The sequence below is a fragment of the Ambystoma mexicanum genome, chromosome 13 (assembly GCF_040938575.1).
Source record: "Ambystoma mexicanum isolate Mex_15411 chromosome 13, UKY_AmexF1_1, whole genome shotgun sequence".
Classification (NCBI taxonomy): Eukaryota; Metazoa; Chordata; class Amphibia; order Caudata; family Ambystomatidae; genus Ambystoma; species Ambystoma mexicanum.
Window position 1 is genome coordinate 840,088,495 of NC_090938.1, and position 26,461 is coordinate 840,114,955.

The 26,461-nt window shown below is 53.5% G+C and overlaps 1 protein-coding gene across 5 annotated transcripts in view; it reads right to left on the minus strand.

Moving 5' to 3' along the window:
- The window catches only part of DDR1 (discoidin domain receptor tyrosine kinase 1), a 318,555-nt gene that overhangs the window by 68,451 nt on the left and 223,643 nt on the right, over positions 1-26,461 (minus strand). For all 5 annotated transcript variants that reach the window (XM_069635358.1, XM_069635356.1, XM_069635355.1 and 2 more), the window contains 2 exons: positions 16,521-16,684; positions 3,288-3,495 (listed from right to left, as the gene is read on the minus strand). In XM_069635358.1, the coding sequence (XP_069491459.1) occupies positions 3,288-3,495; positions 16,521-16,684 (372 nt within the window). The remainder of the gene's footprint in view (positions 1-3,287; positions 3,496-16,520; positions 16,685-26,461) is intronic.

Below are 26,461 nucleotides of genomic sequence, written 5' to 3' on the forward strand. Positions count from 1 at the left end.
CTACTTCCCAGAGTGCATGGCTACTTCCCAGGGTGCATCGCTACTCCCCAGAGTGCATGGCTACTTCCCAGAGTGCGTGGCTACTTCCCAGGGTGCATCACTACTCCCCAGAGTGCATGGCTACTTCCCAGAGTGCATCTCTAATTCCCAGGGTGCATCGCTACTTCCCAGGGTGCATCGCTACTCCCCAGAGTGCATGGTTACTTCCCAGGGTGCATCGCTACTCCCCAGAGTGCATGGCTACTTCCCAGAGTGCATGGCTACTTCCCAGAGTGCATGGTTACTTCCCAGGGTGCATCGCTACTCCCCAGAGTGCATGGCTACTTCCCAGAGTGCATGGCTACTTCCCAGGGTGCATCGCTACTTCCCATACATCGCTACTTCCCAGAGTGCATGGCTACTCCCCAGAGTGCATGGCTACTTCTCAGAGTGCATCGCTACTTCCCAGGGTGCATGGCTACTTCCCAGGGTGCATGGCTACTCCCCAGAGTGCATGGCTACTTCCCAGGGTGCATCGCTACTCCCCAGAGTGCATGGCTACTTCCCAGAGTGCATCTCTAATTCCCAGGGTGCATCGCTACTTCCCAGGGTGCATCGCTACTCCCCAGAGTGCATGGTTACTTCCCAGGGTGCATGGCTACTCCCCAGAGTGCATGGCTACTTCCCAGGGTGCATGGCTACTCCCCAGAGTGCATGGCTACTTCCCAGAGTGCATGGCTACTTCCCAGGGTGCATGGCTACTTCCCAGGGTGCATGGCTACTTCCCAGAGTGCATGGCTACTTCCCAGGGTGCATCGCTACTTCCCATACATCGCTACTTCCCAGAGTGCATGGATACTCCCCAGAGTGCATGGCTACTTCCCATGGTGCATCGCTACTCCCCAGAGTGCATGGCAACTTCCCAGAGTGCATGGCTACTTCCCAGGGTGCATCGCTACTCCCCAGAGTGCATGGCTACTTCTCAGAGTGCATCTCTAATTCCCAGGGTGCATCGCTACTTCCCAGGGTGCATCGCTACTCCCCAGAGTGCATGGTTTCTTCCCAGGGTGCATCGCTACTCCCCAGAGTGCATGGCTACTTCCCAGAGTGCATGGCTACTTCCCAGGGTGCATCGCTACTTCCCATACATCGCTACTTCCCAGAGTGCATGGCTACTTCCCAGAGTGCATCTCGACTCCCCAGAGTTCATGGCTATTTCCCAGAGTGCCTGGCAACCGCAGGAAAGGCGGGCCTTGACCGATCCATGTGAAAGAACTACATATCCCATGAGTCACACATTAGAAAAGGGGGAGGCACTATCTGAAACTAATCTGAATACACACGGCCTTATTCCTCAGTGTGCAACAGAAGCATGACGTCATCTGACGTCCCCTGGAATTGCGCACCACGTGCCTCCATTTTGCACAGTGCCTTTTGATCAGAGTCCTGACCTTCAATGGGTGAATGTCACACCATGTCTCTCCCCGCATCTGCGTGCGCACTTCATGGCCCAGGTTACCTCTGCAGAGAGACAAGTTGCAGAACGTCTTAGAAGAAGCTCTGCCAGTTGTTGGCTGGGGTCGCAGCTGGATTTTTGCGACATTACTGCACACGCTACACTTGGAATTTAGGAAAGTTCCCTTTGTGACTGGTCCCGAGCACCTTCGTCTGCCACTTCCTGTCTTAGTTCTGATCAAATGATCCCTGGAACTATGTCCCGTTCTTATGTACGCGCGGTGGCGCACGTGGACAAGGCCGGACACTTCCTTAGCTGCAAGAGATGCTGTGGCCAGATGTAGCGGCCCCGCTGGGCCTTGACTTCAGACTCTAGTGAGGCTTCGCATTGAAGTGGGGATAGTTTCATTGAAATCGGTCGTTATCTTGTGTAACACAACATCTTCTTAAAACGCGTGGAAAGGGAAGAGATTGTTTCCTGTACATGACGAGGGTAGAAATGGAGTTTCCGGAACAGGACTGTTTTCCATCTTCAAAGAGGACTTTCATAGCAAAAAACTCAAACCAATATGTGTCAAACGCGATGAAAGGGATTTTGGGTGGAAATTCTCTGTACTGTGGTTTTTCACTTGAAAGGATCTGTTATTATTTATGCCAATATTGGAGATGACAGCTCAGGTCACATCCTGTGCTTTGCACCCTGGGAGGGAAGTATAGTCCCACGAGGGGAGTCTGCCTTCCACATTTTGTGGGACAGCAAATTGATTACTGTGCCTCTCTGTTTCGCAATATTTTTTCTTGTATGTTCACCTCCTTGTTTTTATGCGAAAAGGCAGACCCTTAACTTGATGTTTTTGTGGTGATGCCAGTATCTCCGGAACGTTGCGGGCCACCACCGCCGCTTTCTGCGTCAGAGGGTCGGTCGGGGCCAGAAAGATTCAGATGGACTGTTATATTTTTTAATCTTTGTAGTAAGTAGCTTCTTGTTGCCAAAATGTCACTGATTGTCACTTGTGTCTATTTTGAATGTACACATTTTTGTTTTAATTCCCTACAATCAGTTCTAATTCCTCATTGATGTTTGCAATGTGCTTTTCGTTTCTGTTACCTTCACCCCATCCCTTCTGTGTTGTGTGGGAGGTCTTGGATGCAGAGGGACATTAGATCAAGAGAACACTTCTTCAATCCAATCCGCTGCTTTATGATAGACAGGGCTTGTTTTCCTGCATAATACTAGAATCCAAAGACCTCTTGGCAAACGCTGTGTTGTAAAGTATTTGCGCAATGTGGTACCATGTCAAATGAGATTTGTTTTGCGTTTAATCAGGTAAATTAGTTGTTTAATGGAAGATGATTTGTCCCTGAGAACCAGCAATTCTCTATATATATTTTCTTTTTAAATGTTCATGAAATTTACATTGTAGCTTCCCTGAGGAAGAGCCTTTGGCTCGAAACATTGCGACTCAGCTTGTGAAATGGGAATCGGCCGAATACAGATTTATTTGAGCAATGCTGAAAAAACATACAATGTTTGAAGTCTTTAGAAAAGCAAAATATTGAGAATTGCAATTCATCTCTCAGCATAAGCGTGTGACACTCATCCGTGGAAGTGAACACAGCGCGCATAGGAACATTTGCGGCTCACTTTATTGATAACTTAACCCACAGTGCGCGGATGATCATTGAGACGGAGTATCACCGGTGACTGGCATTCTGCCATGGCTGGTCCTCACCAGTTCCCTAAGTCTCAATGCCGCCAGTAAGTACCATTTCGACAGGACAGTGCCAGTGCCATCCCTAGGCTGCATAACGCAGAGGTCATGCGGCATTCCCTCTCCCAGTGAGCCCCTTACCTGCACCCTCAGCGCCATGTGGCAGGTCCGGCAGCTTCATGCGGGCCCGGTTGGGCTCCTGGTACTCGCTGTCGCTCGAGTGGATTCGCTCGTAGCGGTTGGAGTGCCGCGAGTGGTTCAAGGAGTTGTTGGTGTTATTGATGAGGATGGTGTCTCCTGGCACTGAGAGGTGGACTGTCAGGTCGCCATCAGAAATTCGCCGTTGGGCCTGGGCAGAGGGGCGAGAAGAAGTAGGCACATAAGCAGGTTGCATTCATTCACCCTGATGAGAGACCCTCATTCTGCCATCAGGCAGGTGCCCCCAATATGCAGGACTCTTCTATTGGCAAGGAGATATCTGAACTGGGTGCTGCCCATGAGAGGTGGGCATGGCTGCAGCAGAGCTAGTCAGGCCTCCGGTGCAATCTAACATGTGCCTGGCTCTGCCCCAGCCCTGCTGGCCAGGTTGGAAAGCAGCAGAATGAAGGCTGGGGAGCAAATAAGCCGCAGGATGCACTATCAGGGGAGTGGGAGCTGCTCTTCTGGGTTCTCTCGAGACCGATCTTAAGCGAAGCAGGTGGGCTGCTGTCTCCTGGACAGACTGATGCCCTATATTCTGCAAGGACTAGGCGCCGGAAAGGACACTCATGGAGTTGGCGTGGCAGCTCTGGTGAGATCACAGGCCGCTGAGTGTTGGCTGTGAGGGAGCCTGCGCCGTGCAATCCTCCCCGGCTGCGCCACGTCATTCATTATAACCCCCCCAAGACCAGAGACGTGGACTGTGACCCCAAGTCCTGCACACTGAAGCATCAGTGGTGCCCAAGAAATGGCATGAAGGATGGGCGAGGCTGGGGACCCCTATCTAGAATGAATTCTAGCCTATGCTGATAGAAGCCTGCCCCCCAGCTGAGGATAAAGCACCTTTGCCTGCAGGAGACCCTTGCAGAGGAGAGGCTCCCGTGTCGCCCCAGTGCCCGCGGGGCATGTGTTGCCAGTCTGTCCATCGCGGCAACAAGGAAGAGGCCGGAGGCTTGTGCCCTCCATACAGCTGGAAACATGTTCCAGTGATATGCGAGCTCTGTGTCACGCCCCGATACTAGGGTGACCAGTCCAATGTATAAACATCATTGACCTGAAGCATGCCGTCACCCCAGGCCCAGAAGATGCTTTAGCAACATTTTGGTAATTGTGTGTTATTCTCTGTATTCATATTTCCATTGGAAATGCAAACCTGTAATGCTGCTGTGTGACTCTGCACTGAACCCTTACTAAAAGGAAACCTAAAAGAAGTGATTTAAATGTCACAAAGCGCTTTCAGTATATTTACCCCTTTCTTTTTCCTTGGGTCATAGTCCTGCTGTTATTATATATTATGTTCTTTTTATTTTAACCTAAGAAGTGAAGGGAATGTTTTAATACTGGAATATTTTCTTAACCTATAAGAACTTGACGTTTTGTGGATTATATTTTATCTGAATGAACTATTTTGACTCTTTCAGACTCAAGCCACATACACACCACACACGTGTCCACACACACACACACACACACACACACACACAACACGCACCCCCCGTTTGCACACACACACACCACTCATGCACACACATGCCTGCATACACACACACACATGCCTGCACACACACACACTACACATCCAGACACACACACACACACACACACACACAACGCACACATCCCCCACACGCACACATAAATAGAACAAGGTTTTCACACAAGTCAAATCTCGTCTTTCACAGAGACATTTAGTAGTTTTTTTGTTACTTATTCAATTAATTTGTGTGCTCTGATGTCTGGCTTGTCTTGGTTCAAAATGTTACGCAATAGGGTCCCGGCTCAATTAGGAGTAAGGCCTATTTATCCTGTTACCGATCACACAGGCAGAAAGAAATGGGGAAACGAAATGTCACTGCATTGCAAACATGGGAATATAGAAGGCATTGCAAGCATGTTCCCAGCAGTTCTGCTCTGTGTGCAGGGCAGAATGGAGCAAAGACCCCTCCTAGTCACCCTCACCCTGGTGAAATGTTCACCCCCATCCCAGGGGCTCAGGAACCCCCTTCTCAGTTTCCCCAGAACCCCACCCCTGGGGCTCAAGTGCCTCCTTCTCACCTTCCCCAAGACCCCCATCCCTGGGACTCAAGGGGCTCCTTCTAACCTTCCCCAGGACTCCCACCCCTGGGACTCAAGGGCCTCCTTCTCACCTTCCCCAGGACCCCCATGCTTGGGGCCTCCTTCTAACCTTCCCCAGGACCCCTCCATGGGGCTCAGGAACCCCCTTCTCACCTTCCCCAGGACCCCCATCCCTGGGGCTTAGGAACCTCCTTCTCTCCTTCCCCAGGATCCCCATCCCTGGGGCTCAGGACCTCCTTCTCACCTTCCCCAGGACCCCCACCCATAGGGCTCAGGAACCTCCTTCTCACCGTCCCCAGGACCTCCATCCCTGGGGCTCAGGAACCCCCATCTCACCTTCCCCAGGACCTCCATCCCTGGGGCACAGGAACCTCGTCCTCACCTTCCCCAGGACATCCATCCCTGGGGATCAGGGTCCTCCTTCTCACCTTCCCCAGGACCCCCATCCCTGGGACTCAAGGGTCTCCTTCTCACCTTCCCCAGGACTCCCACCCCTGGGGCTCAAGGGCCTCCTATTCACCTTCCCCAGGACCCCCATGCCTGGGGCTCAAGGGCCTCCTAACAACCTCCTTCTCACCTTCCCCAGGACCGTCATCCTTGGGGCCTCCTTCTAACCTTCCCCAGGACCCCATCCCTGGGGCTCAGAAACCCCCTTCTCACCTTCCCCAGGACCTCCATCCCTGGGGCTCAGGAGCCTCCTTCTCACCTTCCCCGGGACCCCCATCCCTGGGGCTCAGGAACCTCCTTCTCACCTTCCCCAGGATCCCCATCCCTGGGGTTCAGGAACCTCCTTCTCACTTTCCCAGGACCTCCATCCCTGGGGCTCAGGAACCTCCTTCTCACCTTCCCCAGGATCCCCATCCCTGAGGCTCAGGAACCTCCTTCTCACCTTCCCCAGGACCCCCATCCCTGGGGCTCAGGGGCCTCGTTCTCACCTTCCCCAGGACCCCATCCCTGGGGTTCAGGGGCCTCGTTCTCACCTTCTCCAGGAACCCCATCCCTGGGGCTCAGGGGCCTCCTTCTCACCTTCCCCAGGACCCCATCCCTGGGGTTCAGGGGCCTCCTTCTCACCTTCCCCAGGATCTCCATCCCTGGGGCTCAGGGACCCCCTTGTCACCTACCCCAGGACCCCCTTCCCTGGGGCTTAAGGGCCTCCTTCTCACCGTCCCCAGGACACCCATCCCTGGGGCTCAGGGGCCTCCTTCTCACCTTCCCCAGGACCCCATTCCTGCAGCTCAGGAACCTCCTTCTTACCTTCGCCAGGACCCCCACCCCTGGGGTTGAGGAACCTCCTTCTCACCTCCCCCAGGACCCCCATCCCTGGGGCTCAAGGGCCTCCTTCTCATGTTCCCCAGGACCCCCATCCCTGGGGCTCAGGGGCCTTCTTCTTACCTTCCCAATGCCCCCCGCCCCAGGGGCTCAAGGGCCTCCTTCTCACCTTCCCCAGGACCCCCATCCCTGGAATCAGGAACCTCATTCTCATCTTCCCCAGGGCCCCCACTCCAGGGGCTCAAGGGCCTCCTTCTCACCTTCCCCAGGACCCCATCCCTGGGGTTCAGGGGCCTCCTTCTCACCTTCCCCAGGACCCCATCCCTGGGGCTCAGGAATCTCCTTCTCTCCTTCCCCAGGATCTCCATCCCTGGGGCTCGGGGGCCCCCTTGTCACCTACCCCAGGACCCCCTTCCCTGGGGCTTAAGGGCCTCCTTCTCACCTTCCCCAGGACACCCATCCCTGGGGCTCAGGGGCCCCCTTCTCACCTTCCCCAGGACCCCATTCCTGCAGCTCAGGAACCTCCTTCTTACCTTCGCCAGGACCCCACCCCTCGGGCCCAGGAACCTCCTTCTCACCTTCCCCAGGACCCCCATCCCTGGGGCTCAAGGGCCTCCTTCTCACATTCCCCAGGACCCCCATCCCTGGGGCTCAGGGGCCTTCTTCTTATCTTCCCAATGCTCCCCGCCCCAGGGGCTCAAGGGCTTCCTTCTCACCTTCCCCAGGACCGCCATCTCAGGGTCTCAAGGGCCTCCTTCTCACCTTCCCCAGGACCTGCATGTCTGGGGCACAAGGACCTCCCTTTTCTCACCTTCCCCAGGACCCCCATCCCTGGAATCAGGAACCTCATTCTCATCTTCCCCAGGGCCCCCACTCCGGGGGCTCAAGGGCCTTCTTCTCACCTTCCCCAGGACCTCCATCCCTGGGGTCCAGGAACCTCCTTCTTACAGACCCCAGGGACCCCGCCCCGGGGGCTCAAGGGCCTCCTTCTCACCTTCCCCAGGAACCTCACCCCTGGGGCTCAGGAACCTCCTTCTTACCTTCCCCAGGGCCCCCGCCCCGGGGGCTCAAGGGCCTCCTTCTCACCTTCCCCAGGAACCCCACCCCTGGGGCTCAGGAACTATCTTCTCAGCTTCGGCAGGACCTCATACCTGGGTCTCAGGAACCTCCTTCTTACCTTCACCAGGACCCCCACCCCTTGGGCCCAGGAACCTCCTTCTCACCTTCCCCAGGATCCCCATCCCTGGGGCTCAGGAATCTCCTTCTCACCTTGCCAAGGACCCCCGTCCCCGGGGCTCAGGAACCCTTCTCACCTTCCCCAGGACCCCCACCCCCGGGGCTCAGGAACCTCCTTCTCACCTTTCCCACGACCTCCATCCCTGGGGCTCAGGAACCTCCTTCTCACCTTCCCCAGGACCTCCATCCCTGGGGATCAGGGGCCTCCTTCTCACCTTCCTCAGGACCCCCCAACCCTGGGGCTCAGGGGCCTCCTTCTCACCTTCCCCAGGACCCCATCCCTGGGGTTCAGGGGCCTCGTTCTCACCTTCCCCAGGAACCCCATTCCTGGGGCTCAGGGGCCTCCTTCTCACCTTCCCCGGGACCCCATCCCTGGGGCTCAGGGGCCCCCTTGTCACCTACCCCAGGACCCCCTTCCCTGGGGCTTAAGGGCCTCCTTCTCACCTTCCCCAGGACACCCATGCCTGGGGCTCAGGGGCCTCCTTCTCACCTTCCCCAGGACCCCATTCCTGCAGCTCAGGAACCTCCTTCTTACCTTCGCCAGGACCCCACCCCTCGGGCCCAGGAACCTCCTTCTCACCTTCCCCAGGACCCCCATCCCTGGGGCTCAAGGGCCTCCTTCTCACATTCCCCAGGACCCCCATCCCTGGGGCTCAGGGGCCTTCTTCTTATCTTCCCAATGCTCCCCGCCCCAGGGGCTCAAGGGCTTCCTTCTCACCTTCCCCAGGACCGCCATCTCAGGGTCTCAAGGGCCTCCTTCTCACCTTCCCCAGGACCTGCATGTCTGGGGCACAAGGACCTCCTTTTTCTCACCTTCCCCAGGACCCCCATCCCTGGAATCAGGAACCTCATTCTCATCTTCCCCAGGGCCCCCACTCCGGGGGCTCAAGGGCCTTCTTCTCACCTTCCCCAGGACCTCCATCCCTGGGGTCCAGGAACCTCCTTCTTACAGTCCCCAGGGACCCCGCCCCGGGGGCTCAAGGGCCTCCTTCTCACCTTCCCCAGGAACCTCACCCCTGGGGCTCAGGAACCTCCTTCTTACCTTCCCCAGGGCCCCCGCCCCGGGGGCTCAAGGGCCTCCTTCTCACCTTCCCCAGGAACCCCACCCCTGGGGCTCAGGAACTATCTTCTCAGCTTCGGCAGGACCTCATACCTGGGTCTCAGGAACCTCCTTCTTACCTTCACCAGGACCCCCACCCCTTGGGCCCAGGAACCTCCTTCTCACCTTCCCCAGGATCCCCATCCCTGGGGCTCAGGAATCTCCTTCTCACCTTGCCAAGGACCCCCGTCCCCGGGGCTCAGGAACCCTTCTCACCTTCCCCAGGACCCCCACCCCCGGGGCTCAGGAACCTCCTTCTCACCTTTCCCACGACCTCCATCCCTGGGGCTCAGGAACCTCCTTCTCACCTTCCCCAGGACCCCCCAACCCTGGGGCTCAGGGGCCTCCTTCTCACCTTCCCCAGGACCCCATCCCTGGGGTTCAGGGGCCTCGTTCTCACCTTCCCCAGGAACCCCATTCCTGGGGCTCAGGGGCCTCCTTCTCACCTTCCCCGGGACCCCATCCCTGGGGCTCAGGGGCCCCCTTGTCACCTACCCCAGGACCCCCTTCCCTGGGGCTTAAGGGCCTCCTTCTCACCTTCCCCAGGACACCCATCCCTGTGGCTAAGGGGCCTCTTTCTCACCTTCCCCAGGACCCCATCCCTGGGGTTCAGGGGCCTCCTTCTCACCTTCCCCAGGATCTCCATCCCTGGGGCTCAGGGACCCCCTTGTCACCTACCCCAGGACCCCCTTCCCTGGGGCTTAAGGGCCTCCTTCTCACCGTCCCCAGGACACCCATCCCTGGGGCTCAGGGGCCTCCTTCTCACCTTCCCCAGGACCCCATTCCTGCAGCTCAGGAACCTCCTTCTTACCTTCGCCAGGACCCCCACCCCTGGGGTTGAGGAACCTCCTTCTCACCTCCCCCAGGACCCCCATCCCTGGGGCTCAAGGGCCTCCTTCTCATGTTCCCCAGGACCCCCATCCCTGGGGCTCAGGGGCCTTCTTCTTACCTTCCCAATGCCCCCCGCCCCAGGGGCTCAAGGGCCTCCTTCTCACCTTCCCCAGGACCCCCATCCCTGGAATCAGGAACCTCATTCTCATCTTCCCCAGGGCCCCCACTCCAGGGGCTCAAGGGCCTCCTTCTCACCTTCCCCAGGACCCCATCCCTGGGGTTCAGGGGCCTCCTTCTCACCTTCCCCAGGACCCCATCCCTGGGGCTCAGGAATCTCCTTCTCTCCTTCCCCAGGATCTCCATCCCTGGGGCTCGGGGGCCCCCTTGTCACCTACCCCAGGACCCCCTTCCCTGGGGCTTAAGGGCCTCCTTCTCACCTTCCCCAGGACACCCATCCCTGGGGCTCAGGGGCCCCCTTCTCACCTTCCCCAGGACCCCATTCCTGCAGCTCAGGAACCTCCTTCTTACCTTCGCCAGGACCCCACCCCTCGGGCCCAGGAACCTCCTTCTCACCTTCCCCAGGACCCCCATCCCTGGGGCTCAAGGGCCTCCTTCTCACATTCCCCAGGACCCCCATCCCTGGGGCTCAGGGGCCTTCTTCTTATCTTCCCAATGCTCCCCGCCCCAGGGGCTCAAGGGCTTCCTTCTCACCTTCCCCAGGACCGCCATCTCAGGGTCTCAAGGGCCTCCTTCTCACCTTCCCCAGGACCTGCATGTCTGGGGCACAAGGACCTCCCTTTTCTCACCTTCCCCAGGACCCCCATCCCTGGAATCAGGAACCTCATTCTCATCTTCCCCAGGGCCCCCACTCCGGGGGCTCAAGGGCCTTCTTCTCACCTTCCCCAGGACCTCCATCCCTGGGGTCCAGGAACCTCCTTCTTACAGACCCCAGGGACCCCGCCCCGGGGGCTCAAGGGCCTCCTTCTCACCTTCCCCAGGAACCTCACCCCTGGGGCTCAGGAACCTCCTTCTTACCTTCCCCAGGGCCCCCGCCCCGGGGGCTCAAGGGCCTCCTTCTCACCTTCCCCAGGAACCCCACCCCTGGGGCTCAGGAACTATCTTCTCAGCTTCGGCAGGACCTCATACCTGGGTCTCAGGAACCTCCTTCTTACCTTCACCAGGACCCCCACCCCTTGGGCCCAGGAACCTCCTTCTCACCTTCCCCAGGATCCCCATCCCTGGGGCTCAGGAATCTCCTTCTCACCTTGCCAAGGACCCCCGTCCCCGGGGCTCAGGAACCCTTCTCACCTTCCCCAGGACCCCCACCCCCGGGGCTCAGGAACCTCCTTCTCACCTTTCCCACGACCTCCATCCCTGGGGCTCAGGAACCTCCTTCTCACCTTCCCCAGGACCTCCATCCCTGGGGATCAGGGGCCTCCTTCTCACCTTCCTCAGGACCCCCCAACCCTGGGGCTCAGGGGCCTCCTTCTCACCTTCCCCAGGACCCCATCCCTGGGGTTCAGGGGCCTCGTTCTCACCTTCCCCAGGAACCCCATTCCTGGGGCTCAGGGGCCTCCTTCTCACCTTCCCCGGGACCCCATCCCTGGGGCTCAGGGGCCCCCTTGTCACCTACCCCAGGACCCCCTTCCCTGGGGCTTAAGGGCCTCCTTCTCACCTTCCCCAGGACACCCATGCCTGGGGCTCAGGGGCCTCCTTCTCACCTTCCCCAGGACCCCATTCCTGCAGCTCAGGAACCTCCTTCTTACCTTCGCCAGGACCCCACCCCTCGGGCCCAGGAACCTCCTTCTCACCTTCCCCAGGACCCCCATCCCTGGGGCTCAAGGGCCTCCTTCTCACATTCCCCAGGACCCCCATCCCTGGGGCTCAGGGGCCTTCTTCTTATCTTCCCAATGCTCCCCGCCCCAGGGGCTCAAGGGCTTCCTTCTCACCTTCCCCAGGACCGCCATCTCAGGGTCTCAAGGGCCTCCTTCTCACCTTCCCCAGGACCTGCATGTCTGGGGCACAAGGACCTCCTTTTTCTCACCTTCCCCAGGACCCCCATCCCTGGAATCAGGAACCTCATTCTCATCTTCCCCAGGGCCCCCACTCCGGGGGCTCAAGGGCCTTCTTCTCACCTTCCCCAGGACCTCCATCCCTGGGGTCCAGGAACCTCCTTCTTACAGTCCCCAGGGACCCCGCCCCGGGGGCTCAAGGGCCTCCTTCTCACCTTCCCCAGGAACCTCACCCCTGGGGCTCAGGAACCTCCTTCTTACCTTCCCCAGGGCCCCCGCCCCGGGGGCTCAAGGGCCTCCTTCTCACCTTCCCCAGGAACCCCACCCCTGGGGCTCAGGAACTATCTTCTCAGCTTCGGCAGGACCTCATACCTGGGTCTCAGGAACCTCCTTCTTACCTTCACCAGGACCCCCACCCCTTGGGCCCAGGAACCTCCTTCTCACCTTCCCCAGGATCCCCATCCCTGGGGCTCAGGAATCTCCTTCTCACCTTGCCAAGGACCCCCGTCCCCGGGGCTCAGGAACCCTTCTCACCTTCCCCAGGACCCCCACCCCCGGGGCTCAGGAACCTCCTTCTCACCTTTCCCACGACCTCCATCCCTGGGGCTCAGGAACCTCCTTCTCACCTTCCCCAGGACCCCCCAACCCTGGGGCTCAGGGGCCTCCTTCTCACCTTCCCCAGGACCCCATCCCTGGGGTTCAGGGGCCTCGTTCTCACCTTCCCCAGGAACCCCATTCCTGGGGCTCAGGGGCCTCCTTCTCACCTTCCCCGGGACCCCATCCCTGGGGCTCAGGGGCCCCCTTGTCACCTACCCCAGGACCCCCTTCCCTGGGGCTTAAGGGCCTCCTTCTCACCTTCCCCAGGACACCCATCCCTGTGGCTAAGGGGCCTCTTTCTCACCTTCCCCAGGACCCAATTCCTGCAGTTCAGGAACCTCCTTCTTACCTTCGCCAGGACCCCCACCCCTGGGGCCCAGGAACCTCCTTCTCACCTTCCCCAGGACCCCCATCCCTGGGGCTCAGGGGCCTTCTTCTTACCTTCCCAATGCCCCCCCACCCCAGGGGCTCAAGGGCCTCCTTCTCACCTTCCCCACGACCCCATCCCTGGGGTTCAGGGGCCTCCTTCTCACCTTCCCCAGGATCTCCATCCCTGGGGCTCAGGGACCCCCTTGTCACCTACCCCAGGACCCCCTTCTCTGGGGCTTAAGGGCCTCCTTCTCACCTTCCCCAGGACACCCATCCCTGGGGCTCAGGGGCCTCCTTCTCACCTTCCCCAGGACCCCATTCCTGCAGCTCAGGAACCTCCTTCTTACCTTCGCCAGGACCCCCACCCCTCGGGCTGAGGAACCTCCTTCTCACCTCCCCCAGGACCCCCATCCCGGGGCTCAAGGGCCTCCTTCTCATGTTCCCCAGGACCCCCATCCCTGGGGCTCAGGGGCCTTCTTCTTACCTTCCCAATGCCCCCCGCCCCAGGGGCTCAAGGGTCTCCTTCTCACCTTCCCCAGGACCGCCATCCCAGGGTCTCAAGGACCTCCTTTTTCTCACCTTCCCCAGGACCCCATCCCTGGAATCAGGAACCTCATTCTCATCTTCCCCAGGGCCCCCACTCCAGGGGCTCAAGGGCCTCCTTCTCACCTTCCCCAGGACCCCCATCCCTGGGGCTCAGGGGCCTTCTTCTTACCTTCCCAATGCCCCCCGCCCCAGGGGCTCAAGGGTCTCCTTCTCACCTTCCCCAGGACCGCCATCCCAGGGTTTCAAGGACCTCCTTTTTCTCACCTTCCCCAGGACCCCATCCCTGGAATCAGGAACCTCATTCTCATCTTCCCCAGGGCCCCCACTCCAGGGGCTCAAGGGCCTCCTTCTCACCTTCCCCAGGACCCCATCCCTGGGGTTCAGGGGCCTCGTTCTCACCTTCCCCTGGAACCCCATCCCTGGGGCTCAGGGGCCTCCTTCTCACCTTCCCCGGGACCCCATCCCTGGGGCTCAGGGGCCCCCTTGTCACCTACCCCAGGACCCCCTTCCCTGGGGCTTAAGGGCCTCCTTCTCACCTTCCCCAGGACACCCATCCTTGTGGCTAAGGGGCCTCTTTCTCACCTTCCCCAGGACCCCATTCCTGCAGCTCAGGAACCTCCTTCTTACCTTCGCCAGGACCCCCCTACCCCTGGGGCCCAGGAACCTCCTTCTCACCTTCCCCAGGACCCCCATCCCTGGGGCTCAGGGGCCTTCTTCTTACCTTCCCAATGCCCGCCGCCCCAGGGGCTCAAGGGCCTCCTTCTCACCTTCCCCAGGACCGCCATCCTAGGGTCTCAAGGGCCTCCTTCTCACCTTCCCCAGGACCTCCATGTCTGGGGCACAAGGACCTCCTTTTTCTCACCTTCCCCAGGACCCCCATCCCTGGAATCAGGAACCTCATTCTCATCTTCCGCAGGGCCCCCGCTCCGGGGGCTCAAGGGCCTCCATCTCACCTTCCCCAGGAACCCCACCCCTGGGGTTCAGGAACCTCCTTCTTACCTTCCTCAGGGCCCCCGCCCCGGGGGCTCAAGGGCCTCCTTCTCACCTTCCCCAGGAACGCCACCCCTGGGGCACAGGAACCATCTTCTCAGCTTTGGCAGGACCCCATACCTGGGTCTCAGGTACCTCCTTCTTACCTTCACCAGGACCCCCACCCCTTGGGCCCAGGAACCTCCTTCTCACCTTCCCCAGGATCCCCATCCATGGGGCTCAGGAATCTCCTTCTCACCTTGCCAAGGACCCCCATCCCTGGGGCTCAGGACCCCCTTCTCACCTTCCCCAGGACCCCCACCCTTGGGGCTCAGGAACCTCCTTCTCACCTTCCCCAGGATCCCCATCCCTGGGGCTCACAAACCTCCTTCTCACCTTTCCCGGGACCTCCATCCCTGGGGCTCAGGAACCTCCTTCTCACCTTCCCCAGGACCTCCATCCCTGGGGATCAGGGGCCTCCTTCTCACCTTCCTCAGCACCCCCCATCCCTGGGGCTCAGGGGCCTCCTTCTCACCTTCCCCTGGACCCCATCCCTGGGGTTCAGGGGCCTCGTTCTCACCTTCCCAAGGAACCCCATCCCTCAGGCTCAGGGGCCTCCTTCTCACCTTCCACAGGACCCCATCTCTGGGGTTCAGGGGCCTCCTTCTCACCTTCCCCAGGACCCCATCCCTGGGGCTCAGGAATCTCCTTCTCTCCTTCCCCAGGATCTCCATCCCTTGGCTCAGGGGACCCCTTGTCACACACCCCAGGACCTTCTTCCCTGGGGCTTAAGGGCCTCCTTCTCACCTTCCCCGGGACACCCATCCCTGGGGCTCAGGGGCCTCCTTCTCACCTTCCCCAGGACCCCATTCCTGCAGCTCAGAAACCTCCTTCTTACCTTCGCCAGGACCCCCACCCCTGGGGCCCAGGAACCTCCTTCTCACCTTCCCCAGGACTCCCATCCCTGGGGCTCAAGAGCCTCCTCACATTCCCCAGGACCCCCATCCCTGGGGCTCAGGGGCCTTCTTCTTACCTTCCCAATGCCCCCCGCCCCAGGGGCTCAAGGGCCTCCTTCTCACCTTCCCCAGGACCGCCATCCCAGGGTCTCAAGCGCCTCCTTCTCATCTTCCCCAGGACCTCCATGTCTGGGACTCAGGGGCCTCCTTCTCACCTTCCCCAGGACCCCATCCCTGGGGGTCAGGGGCCTCGTTCTCACCTTCCCCAGGAACCCCATCCCTGGGGCTCAGGGGCCTCCTTCTCGCCTTCCCCAGGACCCCATCCCTGGGGCTCAGGGGCCTCCTTCTCACCTTCCCCAGGACCCCATCCCTGGGGTTCAGGGGCCTCGTTCTCACCTTCCCCAGGAACCCCATCCCTCAGGCTCAGGGGCCTCCTTCTCACCTTCCACAGGACCCCATCTCTGGGGTTCAGGGGCCTCCTTCTCACCTTCCCCGGGACCCCATCCCTGGGGCTCAGGAATCTCCTTCTCTCCTTCCCCAGGATCTCCATCCCTTGGCTCAGGGGACCCCTTGTCACACACCCCAGGACCTTCTTCCCTGGGGCTTAAGGGCCTCCTTCTCACCTTCCCCGGGACACCCATCCCGGGGCTCAGGGGCCTCCTTCTCACCTTCCCCAGGACCCCATTCCTGCAGCTCAGAAACCTCCTTCTTACCTTCGCCAGGACCCCCACCCCTGGGGCCCAGGAACCTCCTTCTCACCTTCCCCAGGACTCCCATCCCTGGGGCTCAAGGGCCTCCTTCTCACGTTCCCCAGGACCCCCATCCCTGGGGCTCAGGGGCCTTCTTCTTACCTTCCCAATGCCCCCCGCCCCAGGGGCTCAAGGGCCTCCTTCTCACCTTCCCCAGGACCGCCATCCCAGGGTCTCAAGGGCCTCCTTCTCATCTTCCCCAGGACCTCCATGTCTGGGACTCAGGGGCCTCCTTCTCACCTTCCCCAGGACCCCATCCCTGGGGGTCAGGGGCCTCGTTCTCACCTTCCCCAGGAACCCCATCCCTGGGGCTCAGGGGCCTCCTTCTCGCCTTCCCCAGGACCCCATCCCTGGGGCTCAGGGGCCTCCTTCTCACCTTTCCCAGGACCCCCATACCTGGGGCTCAGGGGCCTTTTTCTCACCTTCCCCAGGAACCCATCCCTGGGGCTCAGGGGCCTTCTTCTCACCTTCCCAAGGATCTTCTTCAAGTATTGCCTCCAGACGATGAGGAAGATGACGACGAGCAGCAGCAGGATGATCACCACCAGGCATCCAATCAGGATGGACGTGTTGCTGTTGTCATCCTTGGCGATGGGCTGGTTCGTTCTACTGTCTCCAAGAGCATCTGGGTCTAAAAGAAGAGAAGAAACATGAACCAAGGAAACCAAATGGCTACCCTAGTGTCCGAGACCCAACGGAGCCATTCATGTGGAAAGATCTCTCTGCTGTCTCAGGCCTTAGCAAGACCTTGTACTGGATGGATGGCTACACTGCCCAAGGGAGCCAATTACATGGAAGGATATCTCTGCTGTCTAAGGCCTAAGCAACACCTTGTAGCAAGTTCACTGTCCAAGGTAGCCAATCACATGGGAGGATATCTCTGCTGTCTCCTCAGGCCTAAGCGAGACATTGTAATTGCTGAATAGCTTCGCTGCCCAGTGGAGCGATTCAATGAACGGATATCTCAAACCAAGATATTGTTCTTCGATTTGAGGCCTTTGGGAAACTCTGGGATAGGATAGTGCTGCTGTCTGAGACCTGAGGTAGCCCTTCACACTCTGAGATAGTTCTGCTGCCAGACGTCTGAGACCTTAATGTTTCTAGAACGCAACATTGGAGTGCACGTGTAAGTGCTTTTCGTGCTGCTACCCCTGTTGCCTCTCTGTGATTCCTCATCCAACAGACTGAAATATATTGCAAGAAGTCGAATTCTACATCATCTGAATAACGCTGCCATAATTTAGGCTCCGTCTACTGACCCTACAAAAATTGATTGTCGCGTGCAACGCACCCGCGCAACACCAGAGAGCACGTGCGAGTGCTGTTCATGCTGCTAACCCTGTTGCCTCTCTGTTATTCCTCGTCCAACGGAATGAATTATATTGCATGAAGTCGAATTCTACATCATCTGAATAACGCTAGTGGTTTCTTTTACCTTATTAGTGGTTACAATCTTACAACCTTATATCTAGTATCTCTGCTAATTAGATTATTTTCTTTTACAGTCATAATTTAGGCTCTGCCCACTGACCTTGCAAAAACTGATCGCTGGGCGCAACGCCGGAGTGCACGTGTGAGTGCTGTTTGGCTTTTTTCAGCTGACCAGCCGACCAGCCCCCGTCACTCCCGCGCTCTCTCTCTCCCTCCGATAGTAATGTAATCTTGCAACCGATATCGGCTCCATGAAACTTTGGGTCTCATCTATTTATGCCCTTTTACAAACTGAAATCGATGATGCCGAGTGACGCAGAGTCGCTGTTTACAAAACAGGGTTTCAGAAAAATCGGAGGTTACCTGCGTCCCTTCTAAAAAGAATGGCAAAAAACCTACAGTATTGGAATACGGTCTAAATCAATAACCATAGACATACCTAATTTTTGACTACCCAATCCAGCTGTATCAATTGTCTTTAAAACGCCGCCACAAGCAACAAAGCCCTTGATATGTCTACCACCCGTGACCTCTGACGATCATCCACAACTGCCTACAAATCAAACCACAGATACACAACTTCTAGCACAACCCTCGCAAATTGGTGCATTAACCACAATGGAAAGACCTCACCAACGCTCAAAACAGCCCATACTTCCCTTGTATGAGCCTCTACACTTGTGCCGGGCACAAGTAATCAACTGCGCGAGCTCAAATCTTCCACTTTTATACTCACAAGCTCTACAGAAACCCACAAATGCCCACCTGTCCCTGGGAGCATCATATGATCAAGGAAATACAAACACTCGATTGAACTTACAATCACAACAAACATATGTCCAAAAAAACAACAATGTGATCGCAAACTCACCACGAGATGCAGTCCCTGAGATGCAGCATGAGGAGCAAAATGACCAAGCTGTAGCAAGCCGGACAAACCTCTGAAACTCCCCAATCCTCTATCCTGAGCCTCCAAATGCAGCCTCAACCTCGTCAGTAGCATCGAGAGGTTCTGCGACCGTCTTACGGTTTTCACCAACAACCTTTTTTTTCCACTTGAACCGACTCTAACTGCAATTAACAGCGGTTTATATGCACTAACAAAGATTTATGAAACTTTAAATCTCAAAATTGAGAATAACACAAAATTACCTGCTTTGCAAAATGGAAAAACAGATCGGATCTCAAGCCAACTACTATCCATAACTAATCCGATGACCAAGATCGATCAAGAAAAGCTGCATGCATCTCTAGTAGAAATGATACCATATATCTCAAACATACAAGACACGAATGACATAGTTGAAGTATATCTGACCGCACAAGTATGCCCAAAAAACCTGATGCCTGATGATACAAACGCGAAAAAATCCTGATAAGAGGAGCAACTCATAGTCTTCAAAATAAAAAAACAAAAGAGGAAAAAACAAAAAAGAGCAACAGTCAAACAAATATGAAGAAATCAAAGAAACAGACAACCAAAACAAAAGCGCTGAAGAGCAAAGTGATAAAATTTATTAAACGCTAACAACGCCCTCTAAAAACGAATTACAACCAGCAAAGCCTAATCAGAAGCAAAAATCACTTCCCAAGCGACAAAACACAAATACAAGAGATGGATGTGACAGTATAGCAAGACAAGAACTAGAGACCAGCCACCTCGCAAACAACCAAGACCAGTATGGTGATGAGGATATCTTGGCAGGCCTCTCAACCTATTCAATTTCCACGCTGCCAATGGAGAAACCAAAAAAGAGAAACACAGATTCACTAGAGGAAACCATATTTATCTCTATTCATTGTCAAAATGTACAGAATATTGGGGATGAGTTCACAACAGTGGAGCAGAAAAGAGCCGAGCTCCATCTCCCACTGCAAACTAAAGGCAAAATGCAAGACCATAATGAATCCAAAACGGACTTGCAAATGGACATTGAAATCCCCTAACGGAAGCGAAAGGAAACCCTCATGCTACTAACTGGGAGCAGGTCAAATCGGGAAAAACTCACACTAATAGACCTCACTGCAATAAATGCACATAAAATCAACCGACATAACTGCGACAAACCCCACAAGCCAAATCAAGATGACGAGCGGCTACATCATGATGACATGATAAACATAACAATGCAAGCTAAGCAAAGGAATGACTCCTATCCTAATCAAAAGACCTTATTAACCATAATGTCAAATATACCCAAACTAAAGCGAATAGATTCGAATGACATTCAATGTTTCCATCTTCTAAGATCTTGGAAAATGTACAGTGCTAATCTATTCATTTGATCGCAACTGATAAAAGAAACAACATGGACAGAAAAGAAAGCCCTCTCACAACAAGGTTTCTCGTTATCGACTATCAGAAATCCATCAAGGATAAAGGAAAAACAATCTCCACCTCAGAGTTCTCACCAAGAAATTACAATGCCAAGTCCCAAAAGAAAAAGCTTCCCACCATCAAAAGACGCAGAACCCTTAATCATAAACCTTAAAGGAATAACGGGTAACCTAACACGTGCGGTATACCAGGACATCCCATCTCACCTCTGCACAAGCCTTCATGGAATTGGCTAACCAAAGCGCTAAAACAAACCATTCACAACGGAAATCATTAATGTCAAAAGAGAAACATCTTAACTCCATTAAATTTCACTATATGGAATACCAGAGGCTTCTCTCACCTTATCAACCCATTAACAAACAACCATTTAAGAGCTTACAACGTGATAATTCTACAAGAGACATGGATGACAAATAACCCCATCTGTCCAACCTTCGACATCATAACAATCCCAGCAATTAAACAAGTAAAAGGGCGATGCATGGCCAGTTTACTAATTGGCGCAAAACTAGACCTAAACGCCAGGTTGGCCCCATGGGCAAACCCACATCCATGTATTCAGCTTGCAAAAGTGATCCTGCTAAACGTACCCTACTCCTCGACTTCACATATAGTCATAATAAACATATACTGGAACCCTGCCCTAATCAATAATGATATCTTTTTTGATCTAACAACAAAAATGTTAGATACAAATGCAAATGAACCTATTCAACACACAGTATTAGTGGCAGGAGATTTAAACATTTCATGTTTCAAGGAAAAGGAGAACTTAATCAAACCTAAAGCCAAGAGATGGTTAGCCCTAATGAGAGAAAGGAACCTAACCATGTTAAATGGAACCTTTGAAAAAGATTGTCCACCAATGCCTACATAGAAAGGAAACAACGTAACATCAATCATTGACTACGCTTTTATATCATCTAAGGCGATAAAATTAATAAACCAATTTGAAGTCATTCCTACAACCCTTAGTGATCATGATATTCTAACCATTGAATGGCAACACGTTCCGCAAACAGAGAAACATTATTATACACCAATGCTCACTGTAACTGAGCAACAAACCAAAATCAAGTGGACAATACCTAAATTATTATTGGTTGTCTCCATGACCATCAGTCTGGCTTCAGAGCAGCCAGAAGCACGGCAACTGCTCTCCTGAACATCCGTGAAGACCTGCTCTCTAACCTTGATTCTAATCTCTCCTCTATCCTCATCTTACTCGATCTCTCTTCTGCCTTTCACACAGTCAACCATGCCATCCTGCTCAATTGTCTCTGTGATAACCTGGGTATCACCGATCAAGCCCTGGCCTGGCTAACCTCATGCCGCTCTGATCGACCCTCCCAGGTTCAACTTGGGTCCTTCCTTTCCTCTATCTCACTCTCTAACTGTGGTGTTCCCCAGGTGTCTAACCTCTCTCCCTGGCTGTTCAACCAATACCTGGCACCTCTTGCCCACTGCATTGCCGCTCTCTGCTCCAAGTTTCAGTGCTATGCGGATGACACTCTCCTTCTTCTTCGCCTTCTCTCCTCTCTGACTGTCTGTCTGCTATCCAGGAGTGGTGTGCCGCCAACGATCTCAGCCTTAATTCCAGTAAAACAGAGATTCTCCTTATCAGCACACCTGCACCCTCCTTTCCTGTCACTCTCTGGCTGGCCTCCATTGGCCCTCTTCCTACTCCCACCTATGAGGCTAAGAACCTCAGTGTCATCTTCGACTCCACACTTTCCTTCTCTCCTCACATCTCAGAGGTCTCTAAAAAGTCACACTACCAGCTGCACCTTCTTAGAGGTATTCTTCCTTTCCTCTCCTTCCCCCAGAAGCTCACTGTCACCAGAGCTGTGGTTCTCTCTAAGTTGGACTACTGCAACAGCCTCTTTCTAAATCTGCCTGCCTCTACTCTCCGTCCTCTGCACCTCATCCAGAACAGGACTGCAAGACTTGTCCTTAGCCTCAAGCCACGGATCGTATTTCTCCAGCCCTGAAATATCTCCATTGGCTCCCAGTGGCTGCAAGGACTAAGTTCAAGACCCTCTGCATTGTCCACAAGGCCTTCTGGGGACTGGGTCCTCAATACCTCCAACTCTCTCTTCGTAAATACCTTCCTACTCGAGCTCTTTACTCCTCCACCTCCAACTCCTTGAGGCTCAGTCGCTTCTCCAAGCAACAAGTTGGTGGTAGATCTCTTTCTTCGGCTGGAGCCTCCCACTGGAACAGCCTCCCTGCCTCTCTGAATCTTGAGGAGAGCCATTTCCGGTTCTCGAAGCACCTCAAGACCTTCCTCTTTGCTTCTGCCTTCTTTCTTCCTCTCCCCTGCTGATTTCCTGTCTGATGCTGCACTGGTCACCTGGCTACCCTCTGATTTCGGGCCCAATTCCCTGCCCGCCCAGTTTCACACCCGCACTGCCTCCCGGCAACCCTTGCACTTGGGTCTGTATCTGTAACCCTACAGTCCCCCTACCTGCACTTTTAGACACCTGCTGTCTGCACTTACCCTTGCACCTGCCCCCTGCTGGCCGCACTTCTTGTTATTGTTTTGATCCCATGTACAGCACTGCCCTCTCCCCTTTTCCCTGGCACTTTTCCCCTCCCCCTCCACTGCACTTGTGCAATCTCAATGTCACTTGACCTAGAAAGATCGTTGTCTCTGTCCTCCCTCTGTTCCCCTTTCCTTGCCTCGTCGCGCCTTGAAACACTTGTGTATAGGCGCGTTACAAATGCCATATCATATCCTATCATAAACTACTAGCCACTCTAAGCAAAGAAGATTGCCGACAACTGGACAAATCAGACCATAATTATATGCATGCTCTAATGTTCTTCAAAGAAATGTCTTCGTACTGCTCATGTCCCATCTTTCGTCATAAATATCCCTTCGACTTGACAATCAAAAATGCAAAAAAGAAATGAGAACCAAATTAAAACTGATAAACCATATTAACAAAGAAGACAATAGGAAGAAAGTATCAGACATTTGTACAAAGTATAAAAACTTCATAAAAAATTACAAAGCCCTGAAACATCAAGAGAGAAATAAACATATTATATCAGCCCTAGTCTCCAAGTCAAGCACAAGAATATGGAAATTATTAAATGAGGCTACAAACTCCGAAACATCAAAAGTATCATTAAATATATTTATTTATTTATTTATTTTAATTTTTGTAACGCGCCAACATGCCCGTGGGCCTCAGGGCGCACATAGAACAAAACAAGACGAGGACAAACAAGAAAGTGGAAGAGGAGAAATGAGTCAGGACATTATTCCAAGTTGAATAAGTGAGTCTTGACGGCACATTTGAACGCGGTGTAACTCTGGATCTGCCGTATACCTGCTGGAAGTGTGTTCCACAAAAGGGGACCCTGAGCATCCAGTGTTGTGCCTCCAAATTTGGCTGTCCTGAATTTGGGATAATTGAGAGTGACCGCCAAAGAAGAACGAAGGTTCCTCACGTTGGGTTTGATGCCTATACGGGATGACAGATAGGTTGGGCTGCTAAAACTGAGGCATTTATAGGTCGTAGTAAGCATTTTATGCGTTATGCAGTGTTTAACGGGTAGCCAGTGGAGTCTTTTCCTAAAAGTAGAGATGTGTGTGCGACGTGACTGATTGAAGATGTTACGCACGGCATTATTCTGGGCCACTTGTAAGGATTGAATATTAGAGGCTGTGGTGCCCGCCAGGAGGCTGTTACAGTAGTCCAATCTTGAATTTATCAATGCAGTGGACAATAGAGCACAGTTCTCTTCCAATATGAATGGTTGAATATACCTGATTCTCTTGTTTATAATACTACAACTAGATTTTATGCTGGAAATATGAGGTTTCATGGAGAGTACCTCATCAAGAACTACTCCCAAGGTCTTGACTTTCTTTTGAACTGTGATGGTGTTGTTGGCAATATGAAAAGAGGCGTAGTTAGGATATAGTTTTGTCCGGGTGTTTTTAGATGCCACAATAAGGAGTTTGGTCTTTTTGTCATTAAGGGCCAGGGAATTACAAGCCATCCAATCTTGTATGGCTTTATATATTCGGTTAATGGTTACAGAGCCACTCAACTGAATAACAACCTGAGTGTCATCGGCGTAGTTTGTATATTGCACTCCTAGTTTGTTCAAAAGATCGAGAAGGGGCCGGATGTAAAGGTTGAAGAGCAGCGGCGACAGACAGGAGCCCTGAGGGACGCCACATCTCTGAGAGATAAGGGAAGATTGTTTATCACCCACGCAAACCCTTACCATTCTAGGACCCAGAAAGGAAGCAATCCATTTGAATGCGATTGCAGAGCAATTGGCGACCTCTCCGAGCCTTGACACTAGTAAGCTGTGATCAACTAGGTCAAAGGCCGCACAGAGGTCCAATAGCATGAGCAGAGCAGCTTGGTTTTTGTCAGCTATGCTAGCAAGTGTAGATTTGAGATCAAGCATAGCTGTTTCAGTTCCATGACGAGCCCTATATCCCGACTGATGGGTGCCCAAGATATCGTATTTTTCAACATGGGCCTGTAGCTGTAAGTAGGCCAGTTTATCAAGTATCTTGAGAACATAGGGCACGTTAGTTATGGGTCGGTAGTTGTCATTATTGGCTGGGTCTAGGCCTTCTTTTTTCAGTAGAGGAGTGATCCATGCCGACTTAAGCAGGTCGGGCACTAGACCCTCATCAAAGGAGAGGTTAACCAGTTTGGTGATCCATGGGACCAGGGTCTCTAATGACTCCTTAAGAATACTGGTGGGGCAGTCATCTGCTGGACAAGATGTAGCTTTGAGATCCCGAATGATTTTGAATACTTCCTCTTCAATGTAGTGCGTGAAAAAGAATGGGGGGATAGTATTTTCACAGGTGTTGGGTGCGGTGGTATCAGGAGTGGATTGTGTAATGACTACGTTATCAATAGAATACCAGAAGGTATATGGGTGTCTCATGTATCAAAGGTATTTGCAGAACTCCCAGCTGACCAACCAAAGATAATAATCGATCAAGTCGACCTCAAGCCTTTCCAATTTGACTGCTTGGACATCCTGATTCAAATTTAAAAAAAATTAAGCTCATCCAGTGCTCCAGGCCCTGATGGCCTCTCAAACATGACCTTAAAGAAACATCCCGAGGAATGGGCTGCCATTCTTTACAAAATATTTAACAAAATAAGAAAAACAGGCACAATTCCTAAAACATGGATACATTCAATCTTAATTTCAATCTCTAAAAAAGGTAATCAAAATTCACCTGTTAATTACAGACTGATTGCATTATTAATCGACACGTCCGGAAAAAATTTTGTGAGACTAATCCTAAAAGATCTAAACATAACAAGACACTGACAGACTTTTTCCAATCTGGCTTTGTAGCGGGTCTAGGGTCTAGGAACAGCAGCCAACCTTCTAGTCATAACAGCTCTAATAAACCAACCCTTATACATGGCGTTCATAGACTTTCAGTTGGGCTTCGACTTAGTATCTTGAGAATTCTTGTGGAAAAAACTTGTAGATGAGGGATGTCCTAGATACATCCTGCCAATAATACACCAACTATACACAGACACTACTGTCCAAGTGAATCTAATTTACAATGGCCTCCTAACCAAAAAGATATCAACAACCAGGTGATTAAAACTAGGATGTGTCTTAGCAGCAACCCTCTTTAACTATAACATCAGAGAAATAAACAAGTACATCTATGTTTTAAGAGCCTTTCCACCGAATCTCGACACACTCCCAATTTCTCATTTGCTAAATGCAGATGATTTAGTTTTATTCGACCAAACTCCTATAGGTCTCCAGAGACAACTAGAAGGGCTAAAACAATTTGCTCTTCAGAATAAGCTGACCATTAACATAATCAAATCAGAAATGTTAAGACTACTACCCAATCAACGACCAAACAAATCTCACTCTTTCAACTAGTTTAGTGGAATTCAAAATGTAGAAGAAATCAACGACTACAAATACTTACGGATTCACGTAAATGACAGCAAAGGAGAACTCCCGTACAAAAACATGGTGAAATACAAGATCCAAATCCTGTGCTTGCAAGCTAAAATAATTCACAAAAAGTATGGTGCTTATTCATACATACCACTCGTCAAATACTACAAAGAAAAGGTAGTTCCAACTGTAACGTATGGAGCTCAAACTAAACCACTTGAAAACCATCCGAACTGGAACTACATTGAAGGCCTGTTCTGGAAATCCATTCTACCAATCCCATCAAGCTTTCCGATACAAATAATACGTTATGACGTGGGCCTACTATCAATGCAAGGTACAGTCGCATAGAACAAGCTAAGCATTTTTAATAAATGCATTAATAAGGATACATTCCAAAATACAATCATATCATGTTTAGCTAACCTACTGAGATCAAATCATTCTTCACCATTATCAACATGGGAACAATTCTGCACAATCAATATGAATAAATCAAATATCGATCAATATCTGAAAGCCACGGACCCTGTCTGAGCAAAACAAAAATGCTGGCTCGCAGACTGGAATTCAAATTGGGAAGAATGCAACAAATTCACAAACTTTACCTCTGGTCATTTTCTCCCTAAAGGGCCCAACCAAATACCTACATATCTGATCAAATTCCCAAACCAAGAATCCCGAGCAAAGGTCATGAGATTACGCTTT